Source organism: Haliotis asinina, chromosome 4, assembly GCF_037392515.1.
Source record: "Haliotis asinina isolate JCU_RB_2024 chromosome 4, JCU_Hal_asi_v2, whole genome shotgun sequence".
NCBI lineage: Eukaryota > Metazoa > Mollusca > Gastropoda > Lepetellida > Haliotidae > Haliotis > Haliotis asinina.
The window spans coordinates 58825275-58838234 of record NC_090283.1 but is presented as its reverse complement, the minus strand read 5'-3'; the positions used below and the strand labels follow the sequence as shown (position 1 = coordinate 58838234).

The 12960-nt window shown below is 39.2% G+C and overlaps 1 protein-coding gene across 7 annotated transcripts in view; it reads right to left on the bottom strand.

The window, feature by feature from the left end:
- LOC137281728 (zinc finger and SCAN domain-containing protein 31-like) overlaps positions 1-12960 on the bottom strand; it is a 107922-nt gene that overhangs the window by 79642 nt on the left and 15320 nt on the right. Inside the window, exon 2 of one of the 7 annotated variants that reach the window (XM_067813305.1) lies at positions 105-2084. The exons of 4 other annotated variants lie outside the window; for them this stretch is intronic. In XM_067813305.1, coding sequence (XP_067669406.1) covers positions 1720-2084 — 365 coding nt within the window. In that variant the 3' untranslated portion in view covers positions 105-1719. Of the gene's footprint in view, positions 1-104; positions 2085-3840; positions 4663-8641; positions 12420-12960 lie in introns of those variants that run through there. 2 more of the 7 variants (XM_067813298.1, XM_067813301.1) reach the window with 2 other exon arrangements.

The following is a 12960-nucleotide window of genomic DNA, read 5'->3' as shown; positions in this document are numbered from 1 at the left end:
ACATTTTCTGTCACACAAACTGGATGTGACACAGCACAGTAGATTGTGAACCAAAAGTGACCCTCAGTAATGATGGTCACTCTAGCTAAAACCGAAGAGACTACTGGTCAATCATTGCCTTTATTCAAGTCATAACAGTAACAGTCTCCATGATAGGAGTAAACATCCACATTTACAGGAATACAATAACAAAAAGGAGATTGATAATAATAACAGCAATCTTACATGGTGCTTAACTCACATCCAAGTATACTCCAAGTGTGAACAGAATTCCACAGTTCATTATTACTGCATTCATACTGCCTGAGGGCACTAGAACGTTAAAAAACATGACTTTACCCACAAGGTACCATAGGCAACTATCGTGGAAACATCAAAGATGAACAGTTATTTGACATCTGTATTATTCATGAAATCAGGTTTAATGTGGCATTCAAGATTATTCTGCATATACAGCAGCATGCATGCTAGGCAACTTGGTTTTAATGTGGCACCAAAAAAAAAATAAAACAAAAAGAATAAAATCCATGAAAAGGCAAAAATATAACAAAACAGACAGACAAACTTGGTTTTAATGCCAAGCACCAAGAGAAAGGAGATGGGCTCCACATTCAGAAATACTCCCACAACATCTTGTTGGATGACACGTGAAAGGGCTCAAAACATTTTAACTGAGAGATATATCAAACCCTTGTGCTAATGGTGATGAGCGAACACTTAATAACCAAGATACCACAGGCGAATCAGCATAATTTAAGTGTCAACCTTTTTGACCGATATGGGAAGCAAGTGTTGCCTGACACGAGACAATTTTAATCATGAAGACTTGGGCAAAAATGGTTCTTCAGTAACCTATGCTTGTTGTAAGAGGCAAATAACAGGATCAGGTGGTCAGGTTTGCTGACTTGGTTGACACATTTCATCATGTCCCAGTTACACAGAGATAAATGTTTGTGAAATTGATCACTGGATTGTCTGGTCCAGACTTGATTATTTAGAGACTGCTGACATATAGTTGGAATATTGCTGCATGTAACATTAAACCACGATCAACAAGACAGCTAGGATGTCAGGCTTGGTGACTGCTGACACTCCTGATGACAAAAGACAATGCTATTACACTGAACAGCAAAAGAATTCTGAAGAACTATGGTTCTTGTCAAGTCTACAAACAGATATATAAAACAACGCATACTTTTATGGGATTTCAATTTTTAGAAAATTGCATTTCTTTTGCCATTCAGTACACAATGTAACACTGGTTTGTCTGTCACATATCTGATATTAGTCGATGTTTGTAAAAGAACATGAACAAACTCCAATTATGAAACCTGAAAGTTTTCTCAGCAATGAGAAAAAACACCAACCAAAGACACACCAAAAGTCACACAAACATACATCTATCAATGTACCCACATGGCTACAATGTGTAAAGCCCATTTTCTGGTGTTCCCCACCGTGATATTGCTGGAATATTGCTAAAAGGGGCGTAAAACTAAAACTCACTCACTCTATCAATGTATGTAATACAGCCTGTCTGACCACCAAAATTTTGACAATTAGCTAGCCCAATGGTCAGGTAAAAGTTTTAGATGTGCCATGCATCTGAGTAACTTCCCCATATCTTAGTGTCTGGTCTGGTTACATCCACTTTGGGATGGTAACATTTCCAAGTTACCAGCCCTGATGTCTGACTAGGTTTTTCGTACAATGTATCTATCACTGGGAAGCTGAAAAGATTTTACAAATCTTCTGATGCGACAGTAATGTTTTCTTCAGGGTGTAGATCTTGCCACACACACAAGAATAACGGACCTTGTCATGAACAGACTCCTTATGCAACTTCCTTGAATTCGGGTGGGTGAACACCTTCCCACACTGGGGGCAGGGCCAGTAGTTGCCCCCGCCGCCCCACCTGTCCTTCCTTGAGGCAACAGATGGCCTCAAGGTTTGGGTCAGGGAGTTCCCTGCGGTGGTGAAGTCCAAATGAAGTCCAAATCCTCTGTCCACTGATTCAGTTTCAACTCCAAGAAGACGAGCTGGACTGGCCAAAGTTGAGAAATAATCGTTTGTGTCATCAGGATCTGCAAGGGAGAAGGGTTCAAGCTCTAGATTGGGTATGGCCAGTGTTCCATTCCATGTAACGGAAGTACTCAATGGCTGTAATTTCAGAACCTACTCAATATTTCACTTTATCATTGACAGACGAAGATCAGTTGTCCATCTTTCACAACCCAACAGGAACCATACCAACGAGTCTGATGTCAGAATCAAGGAAGTTACTAGTCCACAAAAAATTAAACCTAAAGATTGCGACAGATCAATCTGGGCCTCATACACATCTCTACACAGAATGTTGTGGGCTTCAGCAGGAAGTGCTTCAACACAACATACACGACTGAAACTGCAGGAGAGAGGAATTTACAAAGGATAAAAATGATAGATACATGCACTATGTATAGTTTTATGAGTGTTTATTTTCATTCCTGCTTTTAGCAATATTCCAGCAATATCATGGCCCCAGAAATGGACTTCATAGTCTTTGTACTGACAAATGAACACTTTAACCATTGGGCTACCCCACAATCCTTATATTTCAATGAAGTGTATTCCACTGTAGGCAGTCAGGACCATCTGCTTGTCAGACCTCCTCATCAAGCAGTTGTCACACACCATAAATGTATAGAAAAGCCTAAGCGAACAGATCAGCAACACGGTTCACCTGCCCGAACTGCCAGAGGGACGGTCATTCCTGCATCAGCTTGACCAGCCACACCATACAATGCTCCGTCAACCAGAGTGCAAGAGCACAGTCTTCTGAGACTGACAGACGCCAACAACAAAATGTATAGATCATATTGCATGCACCTAGTAGTTCAGACATGGTGATAGTTTCACTGCAGTGAAGCTATCACATCTCTGTTGGTGAAATGAAAACATCACTTTTCTCAAATTCAGAAATCTCAGGATCTCACTCTTAAGAAAGAAAAAGCCACAAACAGCAAACAGGACATGTGTTGAACACATTTTTATTTGGAACATATTTTCAGATCTTATGGTCAAGTGATTTACAATGTTCTACAATACAAAGCCTTGCTCAAACTGCCATTTCAGGACATAAGTTTCTTTAACGGTACAAAAGAAGCTGTCTAATCCTGTACTCATTGGTAATGAAGAAATACTTTTAAACAAATGGGAAGAGATATCACTAAAGCCCATCACTGCTGTACAGGTGTTCAGAAACAAATGGGAAGAGATATCACTAAAGCCCATCACTGCTGTACAGTTGTTCAGAAACCATAATGATCTGATCTTCAACAATATCACCATGGGCGGACACAAGAAATGGGCCTCACACATTGTACCCATGTGGGGATAGAACCCCAGTCTTCACTGTGACGAATGAAACACCTGGACAGATGGACCCCATCATCCTGCACATCAGAAAGCAAAGTCTGATTTAAAATGACTTTCAATTAAATCAGATTTAGAGCATCTAGTAACAGAATGTGCGTGTGGCTCCTTGTACTATTCCAGACAGTAGATGTATTGCGCTTCCCATTCAGATACCATGCCACTGTTAAACATGGACACTGTTGCCACAGCTTAACATGGACACTGTTAGACATGTGCTGTAATACCCTAAAAATGGCCTCACGTATGTAGTGTTTGCCCTGAGCAATAAAATCTAGGAGTCATCATGGCTCCCAGGTGTCATGAGAGGGAGTTATGTTTCAGGAGTCAACTTCAGTTTGGAACTATCATCAAGACATCAACTGTGACATCAACTGTGACATCAACTGTGACAATGACAAAAGGCAAGGTAAGGCAGGTCAGGTATTTAATCAACACTGAACAGTCAAATGGCAAACATTAAGTTTTAGAACTTCAGATTATCTGAACTAATGACCCAGTAGCATTGCATCAACAATGATGCAAGCTTCTAAATTTACTGTATATTTGGGACAATTTCTCCATCAAATACGCAGGTTTCTGCCGCACGACAAACACTGCGTACGGTTTTCCAGAGCGTCACAACACATCTCCCTGAGTAAGCAATATCACCGTAGCCTCAAAAACAGCTCTGCAGAAAGGTTTGATGAAGTTGTGATGCATATCCCTACAGGCTGAAGTGATCTGTATTAATGAAACAAAGCAATGGACAGAATATGTTCTTGTAAAATGTTTCCATAGTTTTGCCTCACTCAGAACCTTGACCACCTTTTTGTTCTAAACACTAAGAATGCAAATCTATGTCACTAACAATCAAACTAATGAATCAAGATCCTGTGTTTGCTACAACAGGGCAATTCTTCCTATGAGCCAATAAGCCAGTATTGTAAGCATAGGATTTGCCACACAAACAATTATATGTTTTTTTATTGTGCACAGCTGCCACATGATTGCACCGAGCTCCCGTACTGGCAAAAACTTTGCCACATTCTGGACATGGGTAAGAGCCACCAACGAGTTCAGAACCTGCTCGAGAACCACCAACTTGACTAGAACTGATCATTCCTGGGTTGGGAATATTAAACTGGACAAAATTCTTGTCAAATGAAAGTGAGTTTTCGTTCCTTTTTCTGATTTTTGCACCATACCACTGGCTGACATTGCGATTGGGCTGAAGGCTTGTCGAAAAGTTGCCACAACCTTGAAAATCTGAAAGAAACAAAAGATTTGTTCTAGATCATGTCAGAGAGGATTTTCTACGTTCTAAAACTAGGGAAATGTTTCAGCCAGTGGAGACAAGGAGTCCTATATATCTCTACCAATAGTCTATGACAGATCAGGAACCCACAGTAAATGTCTCCTCTTTGAACAGAAAAGAGTACACCAGCAATTTTGCACAAATCTTGCCTTGGAATTTACCAGAGTCTAATGAGGAACAAACACGTATTCAACAATAAGCCAGATTTTAACAATATCGATTTCTGAAAAATTCATTCATCATGAATACTTGTTGCAAAATCATTAACTGCATGTCTTTAATCACTTCCTCATTTTCCACTTGCTTCCCGAATGCCATACTACTCACATGCTCGTAACAAGTTTGTTTAACAAAAGAGACACTGGAGACACTGAAAAATTTAAATAATCTTCCAAACAAAACACAATGTTACCACTTTTCATAAAGCAATGTGTGATGTATTCCTAACCATGAAGAACACTAGTCCTTCTGACTACATATATTTTTTTTCAGAAGGATTGATGGACATATTCCTATAGATAAGCCCAATCTAACGAACCTATGTATGATATTAATAAAAGTTACAAACACATGTCCAGTTATCATAAAACACATGCAAAGGTTAATCAAACATTTGCCTGAAATATCACTGGAATACATGGCAAGAGTCAACATAGCGAATAACACGGGCCCGTTTTTCAATGAAATGTCAAGTTTGAAACTGCCTTCCACATGTCTACCCTAACGTTATCTACTATGATTGTAAGAAGTGTCCATGCGCACAAGGGCAGAAGGAGGAACTAGTATGACAAGAATCTACCTGAGACCATGACTGTTTATTGTCCTGTCAAAACAGAAAATGCAGACTTGTCACAGTAGTATGTTTTCAGAAATAACCTAAAGTCCAGTCTAATGCATTACATTACAGTGTTACCAGTCTACATTAAACACTTGGATGGGGATATCTGCAGAAGTTGTTCAACTGAAACACAGAGGACTGTGATCTTCCCTTAGACATGGAAGACTACGTGCCTTGATCTCTCCAGTAAAAGCACAGGAGACTGTGACCTATGTAGGAACATGAATTGGATGAGACTTGATCCCAGTCTTTGAATGAAACAATTGGATTGTGACCTTCCAAAGGACATAAACAGGATGTGCCTTGATCTCAGAATCTATGGCTGAAACACTGGGATTATGACCTTCCCAAGGACATGAACAGGATGTGCCTTGAACCCAAGGATTCTAAAGTCCATGATCACCACCATTCATTGGAACAATAAATCCACTTATTCCTCCTTGAAAAGGAGATAAATATCAGGTGCAATACGGACAAGTCTTCCTATGTCTGATAAGTCCAGGTTGGTAGCTGTAAACCTTCCCACAAACACACGGGAAAGTCACCTTCCCATGAACAGACACAATGTGGTTCCGCCTTGAGCCCTGACTGGTGAATGCCTTGTCACAATGTGGGCAGTAATAAAGTCCACCAACTGGTTCAGGTAGATTCCTTGTGGACACGGACTGATCTGGATCCATTGAAGGCTGGTCTGATGTCATTGGATGCATCTTATCAGACAGCCTTTGTGAGGACTTATAGGCTGAACAAGCTTCGTAATAACTGCCATAACCGTGAAATCCTGAAAGGAAGAACATCTTGAATTGGTACAAGTCTTCTCCATCATTAGGTGTGGAAATCATTCATCCATCCATCATTTACAACATTAATATGTTCAAAACTGTCAGACGCCAGCATAACTGGTACCTAGCTACAACTTGCCTGTGACTTTAGCCACTTGCCTTAAGCCCCAGTGTGTAAGACTGCATCATCAAGTAAGCCCAGCTATTGAAAGTCCACAAAAGCACCAAATTCTCATTAGAATGATGCTAGTTCAGGCTTGTCATCTCAGGATGTTTGGCACAGATTGCCATTTTTTTAATATGTGAGGAGACAAGAGCTGATGTCCTGAACACCTGGTGTCATCACTTGTTTTCCCGGATCTATCCACTTATATTTCATCACTACTTTGCTTTAACTCAAAGAAACCCATTTCAGTAGATGATAAACATTTCTTATTCTTGAAAAAATATGGCAGGCGGATCCGTAAAACATGAAATAAAATTGGTTTGGCCGTAACCGTACAAAACACCCATGAGGCAGATCACATGACATGTTTGTTCGTATTTCTCTTGTGTCACAGTAAGTAGACCTCTTACAATACATTTACAAAAGCAGCATTTTGAATTGAACATATTCAAGCCACACATACATAATAATGATAGTCAACATTTGTATATAATTAATGTGACGGTAGGTGGTCACTTGTTATCATAAATTCACATTGTTAACTTGGTCAAACATTCTTGCTGTTTTCCTGGATATAATCAAGGCTCGTTTTAAGAGATGTTAACCTGCTTGCACCAGGTGCAACCTGTTGGACTGCCTTTATTGGAACATGCAAAGACAGAAATATGCTACTGCATTATTTAGTTTACCTACTGGTGCAATCTAGACCTGGTTGCACTTTGTAATGTTGGGTTACACCAGTGCAAATAACAAAGAACTAAATTGAGGGCTGATAATAAATAATATATCAGTTTCAAAGTTACTGTAGTCGTTACCCAATGTCTGTAATGATACACTGCAGTCCTAGTACTGAGACACTTATATTGCTGACCTGGCTGTCATGCTGGTATGCCATGTACTCCTCTTTTCCAATCATAATTCATGGCAGTATTATACCAGTGAGTCAGTCAGTCAGTCAGTCAGTCAGTCAGTCAGTGAGTCAGTTTTACCCAGCTTTTAGTAAAATTCTAGCAACATCACAGCCAGGACACCAGAAATGGGCTTCACACAATGTACCCATGTGGGGCACAGAACCCGGGTCTCTGGTGTGATGAGCAAACGCTATGATCACTTGTTACCCCTGCTCCATTCAGAGATGGCTGCTAGCCTTTGATGACTTACACATCATTTCAGGTGATTAACACTCGTAAATAGGTTCTTATTGCAGAAGGAGCCAATCAACAGCCAGCCATGTTTTCATGCAGGGCCAATCAACCGTCCACAATGTTTTCCTGGTGAGCCAATGACAAGGCAACAAAACAGCACATAGTGAGCCAATGATTGGTTGCTTACAATGCATGCTGTGATCTTCCCTTTTCAACATCCTTAATGTTCAATACATTAAACATCTCCTGACTTGGATCATGTACTTATGCAACGCTTGTTTCCTGTTCAATAATCTAAATCAAAAGGCACCTTCAGGAAATAAAAAATTCATATTCAGTTTCATTTGCCCAACCATCAAATCCAACACAGTATAGCGAGTGAGGAAGTGACTATTTTTACCGCTTTTAGCAATATTTGGCAGGGGACACCAGGAATGGCCTTCACACATTGTGCCCATGTGGAGAATCAAACCCAGATTTTGGGTGTGACAAGTGAACCCTTTAACCACCTGGCTACCCCACCCCACCCCATCAACACATTGTAAGTACATTATGCAAGATAAGTCAAACAGCATTATCTTTTCACCAATAAAAGAACAGACTCTAACAACTTCATGCCAAACATAACCAAACAACTTTAAGCCAAATATAATCAAAATACATCAGTTATCACACTAGTATATATTTATTCTGATCAACATTCTGATTGGTTAGCAAACATGTGGCCTTGTGTTGCCTCAAGTCATGCCTAACAAGGACATATGGGAATAAATGAGTGAAGCTATATGACGGCAGCCTGTAAATAATCAAGCCTGAACCAGATAATCAAGTGATCAACAGTATAAGCATCAATTTATGCAACTGGGCTACAACGACATGTGTCAACCAAGTTAGCAAGTCTGACCATCCGATTCCTTTCGTTGCCTCTCACAAGCTTTCATTACTGAAGATCAATTTTAACCCGGATCTTCACCGGTAGGAATAAGTGACAGACAAGTATTGACACATACAGTTTTTATTAATAAACTGAATCCTTATCTACAGAATGAGGTTCAAAGATGCAACTTTTGCCAGGTATAAAAAATACAAAACAAATTGAACTGAAACATCTGTGAACACACTTGGACTTTTGTCACATTGTTTAAAATCATTAAAATGACATAAAAAAAACTCTTTATCATTTATTCTCAAGAGTGAAACTATTGTGATGATGTCATTCTATTGTTGTTGATGATGTCTGAGCCAGGATTGCACTAGCTACTGAGCGTGCATTTTGTGCTTGCAAAATTATTTAAGTTTATTATGCAAATTTTACAGAAAAATAAAAACATGTTACAATTCACATGCATCTTGGTGTCTCAATCCATAAATGAATTCAAGTCATTATTTGCTATTACCAGAATGAAACAATCATGAATTCTTTAAAAAGGAGAGTTCATATTTACATTTTGGTGTTATTTACCAAAACGAGATATGCAAGATGGAATATATCCAAACCAGTCAGGTTTATGATCATCACTGTAACATATTCAATTCGACAGTAATGTGACCATTCGTCAGCAGCGCAACAAATTAACTCTCTTTACATGGACAAAACAGGCCATTCAAAAATACTTCTGCAATTTGTACAGGCGCTGGGGTAGTCTAGTACTCAAAGCGTTAAAACAAAACTCACACTCTCACTAACCCAAGTGATTTTCGCAAGTGAAACTTGGACAAAAAAGAAACCCTGGCGCATGAAAACTTGACATTATTAAACAGCTTCCTGCATGCATGTCTGCATTTTCACACACATTACACAGATTTCCTCCATGTGGGATTGAGTAATTCCCTAAAATACTCACAAAAGTATTTTCTCATACAAGTTTTGGCTGATACAATAAATTAGCTTTAAGGAAATATTAATTCACAGAGTGTAATTACCATACCTCATTTAAAATACTGTTCACTACACAACTAGTTGTGTAAATGACAAAATCTTTAAAACCTCATGCGACTACAGTAATGATTTAAATGTCAGAATTGTACAATCTTCTTCATCTTTAGCAGAGATTTAGGGTGTGAAAAGGGTTTTGTCCCTGTTTTTATGTGTACCTATTTTGGGAATGATGTTGTCACAATGCTTATTGTCCAATGTTTACAAGAAAAAACAGATACGTTAAGAAATTTAAAGTGGCAAGGTGAAATGCTTCATTAACACCATCAGTTATTATGCTGATAGGTCTTACAGTGTTGATGCAGTGTGGCATCCAGGAATAGCCACATGTTGGTTACACAACTCATCAACTTGGGGAATCAAATGTGGGTACCAACAGAGTTGCAGTTATGCCAACGCCAAAGTGTTGCAAAAAGTAGTTTCAAATTTCAAAATTAGTAGTTTGACCATAAAATTAGTAGTCAACTAAATAAACAAAACCATGATGGATTCTGAAAAGAAAATGAATGATATTACGGTCATGTGGTTAAATTATTTCAGCCGGAACTAAATGTTTCAAATCGCAAAGGTATTGAAATCAGCTTTGATAAAATTACGTTTGTTACGTGCAATAATTCCAGTTCAAATATGCACTTAAATATGATGAACGGAAGATTCGTGAAGTCCAAAATGTATTTCATCAGTGAAAGTATATGTTTCTGTTTATATATCTGAATTTTAATGCATTTCATAGTATAATCGTATTGGCATAGTTTGAAGTTAAAATTCGCGACTACGATAAAATCATAGAGGTTGGCATCTCTGGAGTTGTGACATAACAGCCAATCAAGACTACTACCTCTTCACAGATGTCAGTATCATATCTCGTGCAAGCCTTGTAAGTCTTTTTTTCCCGTAAAACTGCTGTAATATGTATGTAAATAAAATAACAGTTGTAATTAAGCCATTATGGCACACTGATATTTCAGACTTCTTGTTATTTTTCATGTTATTTGTCTCTAAACAAATAACATTGTTTTCAGCCAATTCTGTTAGTGGGCTAAAAGCCACCCTTATCATACCTTGTCCTTTGATGTTCATTTGAAACATTTGATACTTGCTTTCACCATAATTTTATGGTAAAAATTACAAAGATTACACTTAATTATTACAAAAGTGTACACATAATTTTAATTTTATGTGACACGTGATGCATCCAATATAAAATAGCGTTTCAGTAACCTGAGTTTAGTAGAAACCAAGTAAATTATGAAATTACACCACCTACATACAGCACTGGTGATGAGCGTCAATACTCAAGCAACTAAGGATTAATTTACCAATGGTGCCCTATTTTTGGCACTATACACAAATGCACAGACCCCAGTGAATCCACTGGTAAAATCAATTCAGTTTTTAGGGAACACAGCCCTCATCATTCAGGAGCAAATATCAGAACTATCCTATACATTGTGTGAGTGGATGAGTTTAGTTTTACTCCACAAACAAACAGTATCACTTCCCATTTGGGGATTCAAACCCAGGTCTTCAGCATGACAAGTGAACGCTTTAGCCATAAGGTTTGAAATCTTGCACAGCGACAAAACAGCAGTTGTGCTGTGCAGTGGAAAGTGGCACCTTGGTTGAACCAATGACAGGTCTACTGTTTCTTGAGCTCTTCAAAACTTGCTGCCTGGGACAACAGCCTGATAATGTTCACTGGCATTTTCCTTTTCGTCCAACATAAATTTAAGCACACAACCTGTTCTGTTCCAGCCTTGATAATGTCAAACACATTACATTCTTCAAGATATTTTTCAGAATGATATAATTCTGGCTTGATTGGAACAAACCAAATGACAAATATCCAACAAATCCATAACAAATCTTCATTTGATTTGAGGAGCAAAAGAAATAAGTCCTCCCGCCATGCGGATTGTTTTAGCCACCAGTGGCTGCTCATTTGGCCTCTTCAGGCCAGAACTGGGTTATAAAAGTGAGTTTTCACAATGCTTTCAGCATATTTCATTAATTACATTAATTTAATTACTTAAGGTGTGAGTAAGCTTCATGGGTGTAAACGTGTATGAAGTGCAGTAGGTTGAAAGTGTTTCCCACCAAGAAAGACATAAACAAGGAGGCAGGTTCAGGACTACTGGTTCCTGGCACATCAAAGGGAGGCCACTAAACAGTATGAACTGTTGCACCTTACACAACTGTGACCAGAGCCCTGTAATGGCAGCACTTCTTAAGTGTCATTTTCTGTTTTGACATCCTTGGAATCTGTGTCACTAAGAGCTGATGGTGAATCTGTGACATGGGGGGCCGACTGAGAATCCAGAGGATGTGAAGCTGGAGAAGCCCTAACATCTGATGCTGATTGAGAACCAACAAGATCTGAAGCAGATTGAGAACCCCCAAGATTTGCCACCGATTGGGAACCAACAAGATTTGAGGCAGACTGAGATTCCATGAGCTGAAGTGCCCATGAGGAGCAAATCTTTTTATGCCGCTGTAATCCCCCACTGTACTGATACACCTTGCCACAAACACAGGAATGAGACACTTTGTTGTGGATGGCGTGGATGTGGTTCCACCGGGACCCTTTGCCTGCAAACATCTTGTCACAGTAAGGGCAAGCATAGCTGCCTGATACGTCCACCACAGTGCCAGCGTTCGGACTAAACCCAGAAAAAGGCCTGGATGCAGACCCAGGTTTGCTCCGCCCCCTTGAAGCATGATGGAAACGGTCTCCTGTTAATGAGGAAATGAAGATTGGGGTGTTCAGCTGCTTGCCGAATCCGTGAAGAAAATCATTCTTTGGGTGATCAACTCCAACAAAGCCTCCATTACTAGACAGATCTGAAAGTAAGAAAAGGACGCTCTAGTTTCTGTTCATAGAATATATTGAAAGGTGTTTGTGACAAGATGGATAAGGCTGAAGATACTTTACAATAGTTTGTATTGAGTTAAATATCACTTCCATGCTTAATAAGTAAGGGTGTTTCAGATAGTCAAATGAGAGGACCCTTCTATGGTCTTTGTTCACCTGGAAATCCGGTTTCCTGATGATTTCTTACTGAAGGCTTCACTAGGTCCATGCATGTTACTTTCAAGCAGATTCCAAGAACTTTTCAGCAAAGGACTTTTATCAAGAGAAGAGCATCCAGTACGCACAACTGCATACATGCAGGTAGGTTTGCCAGTTGAAAATGAGTTTTAACAATACAACCTTAACACCAATTTAAAGTAGCTGAGTATGGTCATACGCCACTTTTAGCAATATTCCAACAATATCATGGTGGAGGACACCAGAAAAGGGAAATCAAACCTGGGTCTTTGGAATGACTGGGCTACTCCACCATCCCCAAATTGATCATTGGATTGTTTGGTCCAGACCCAA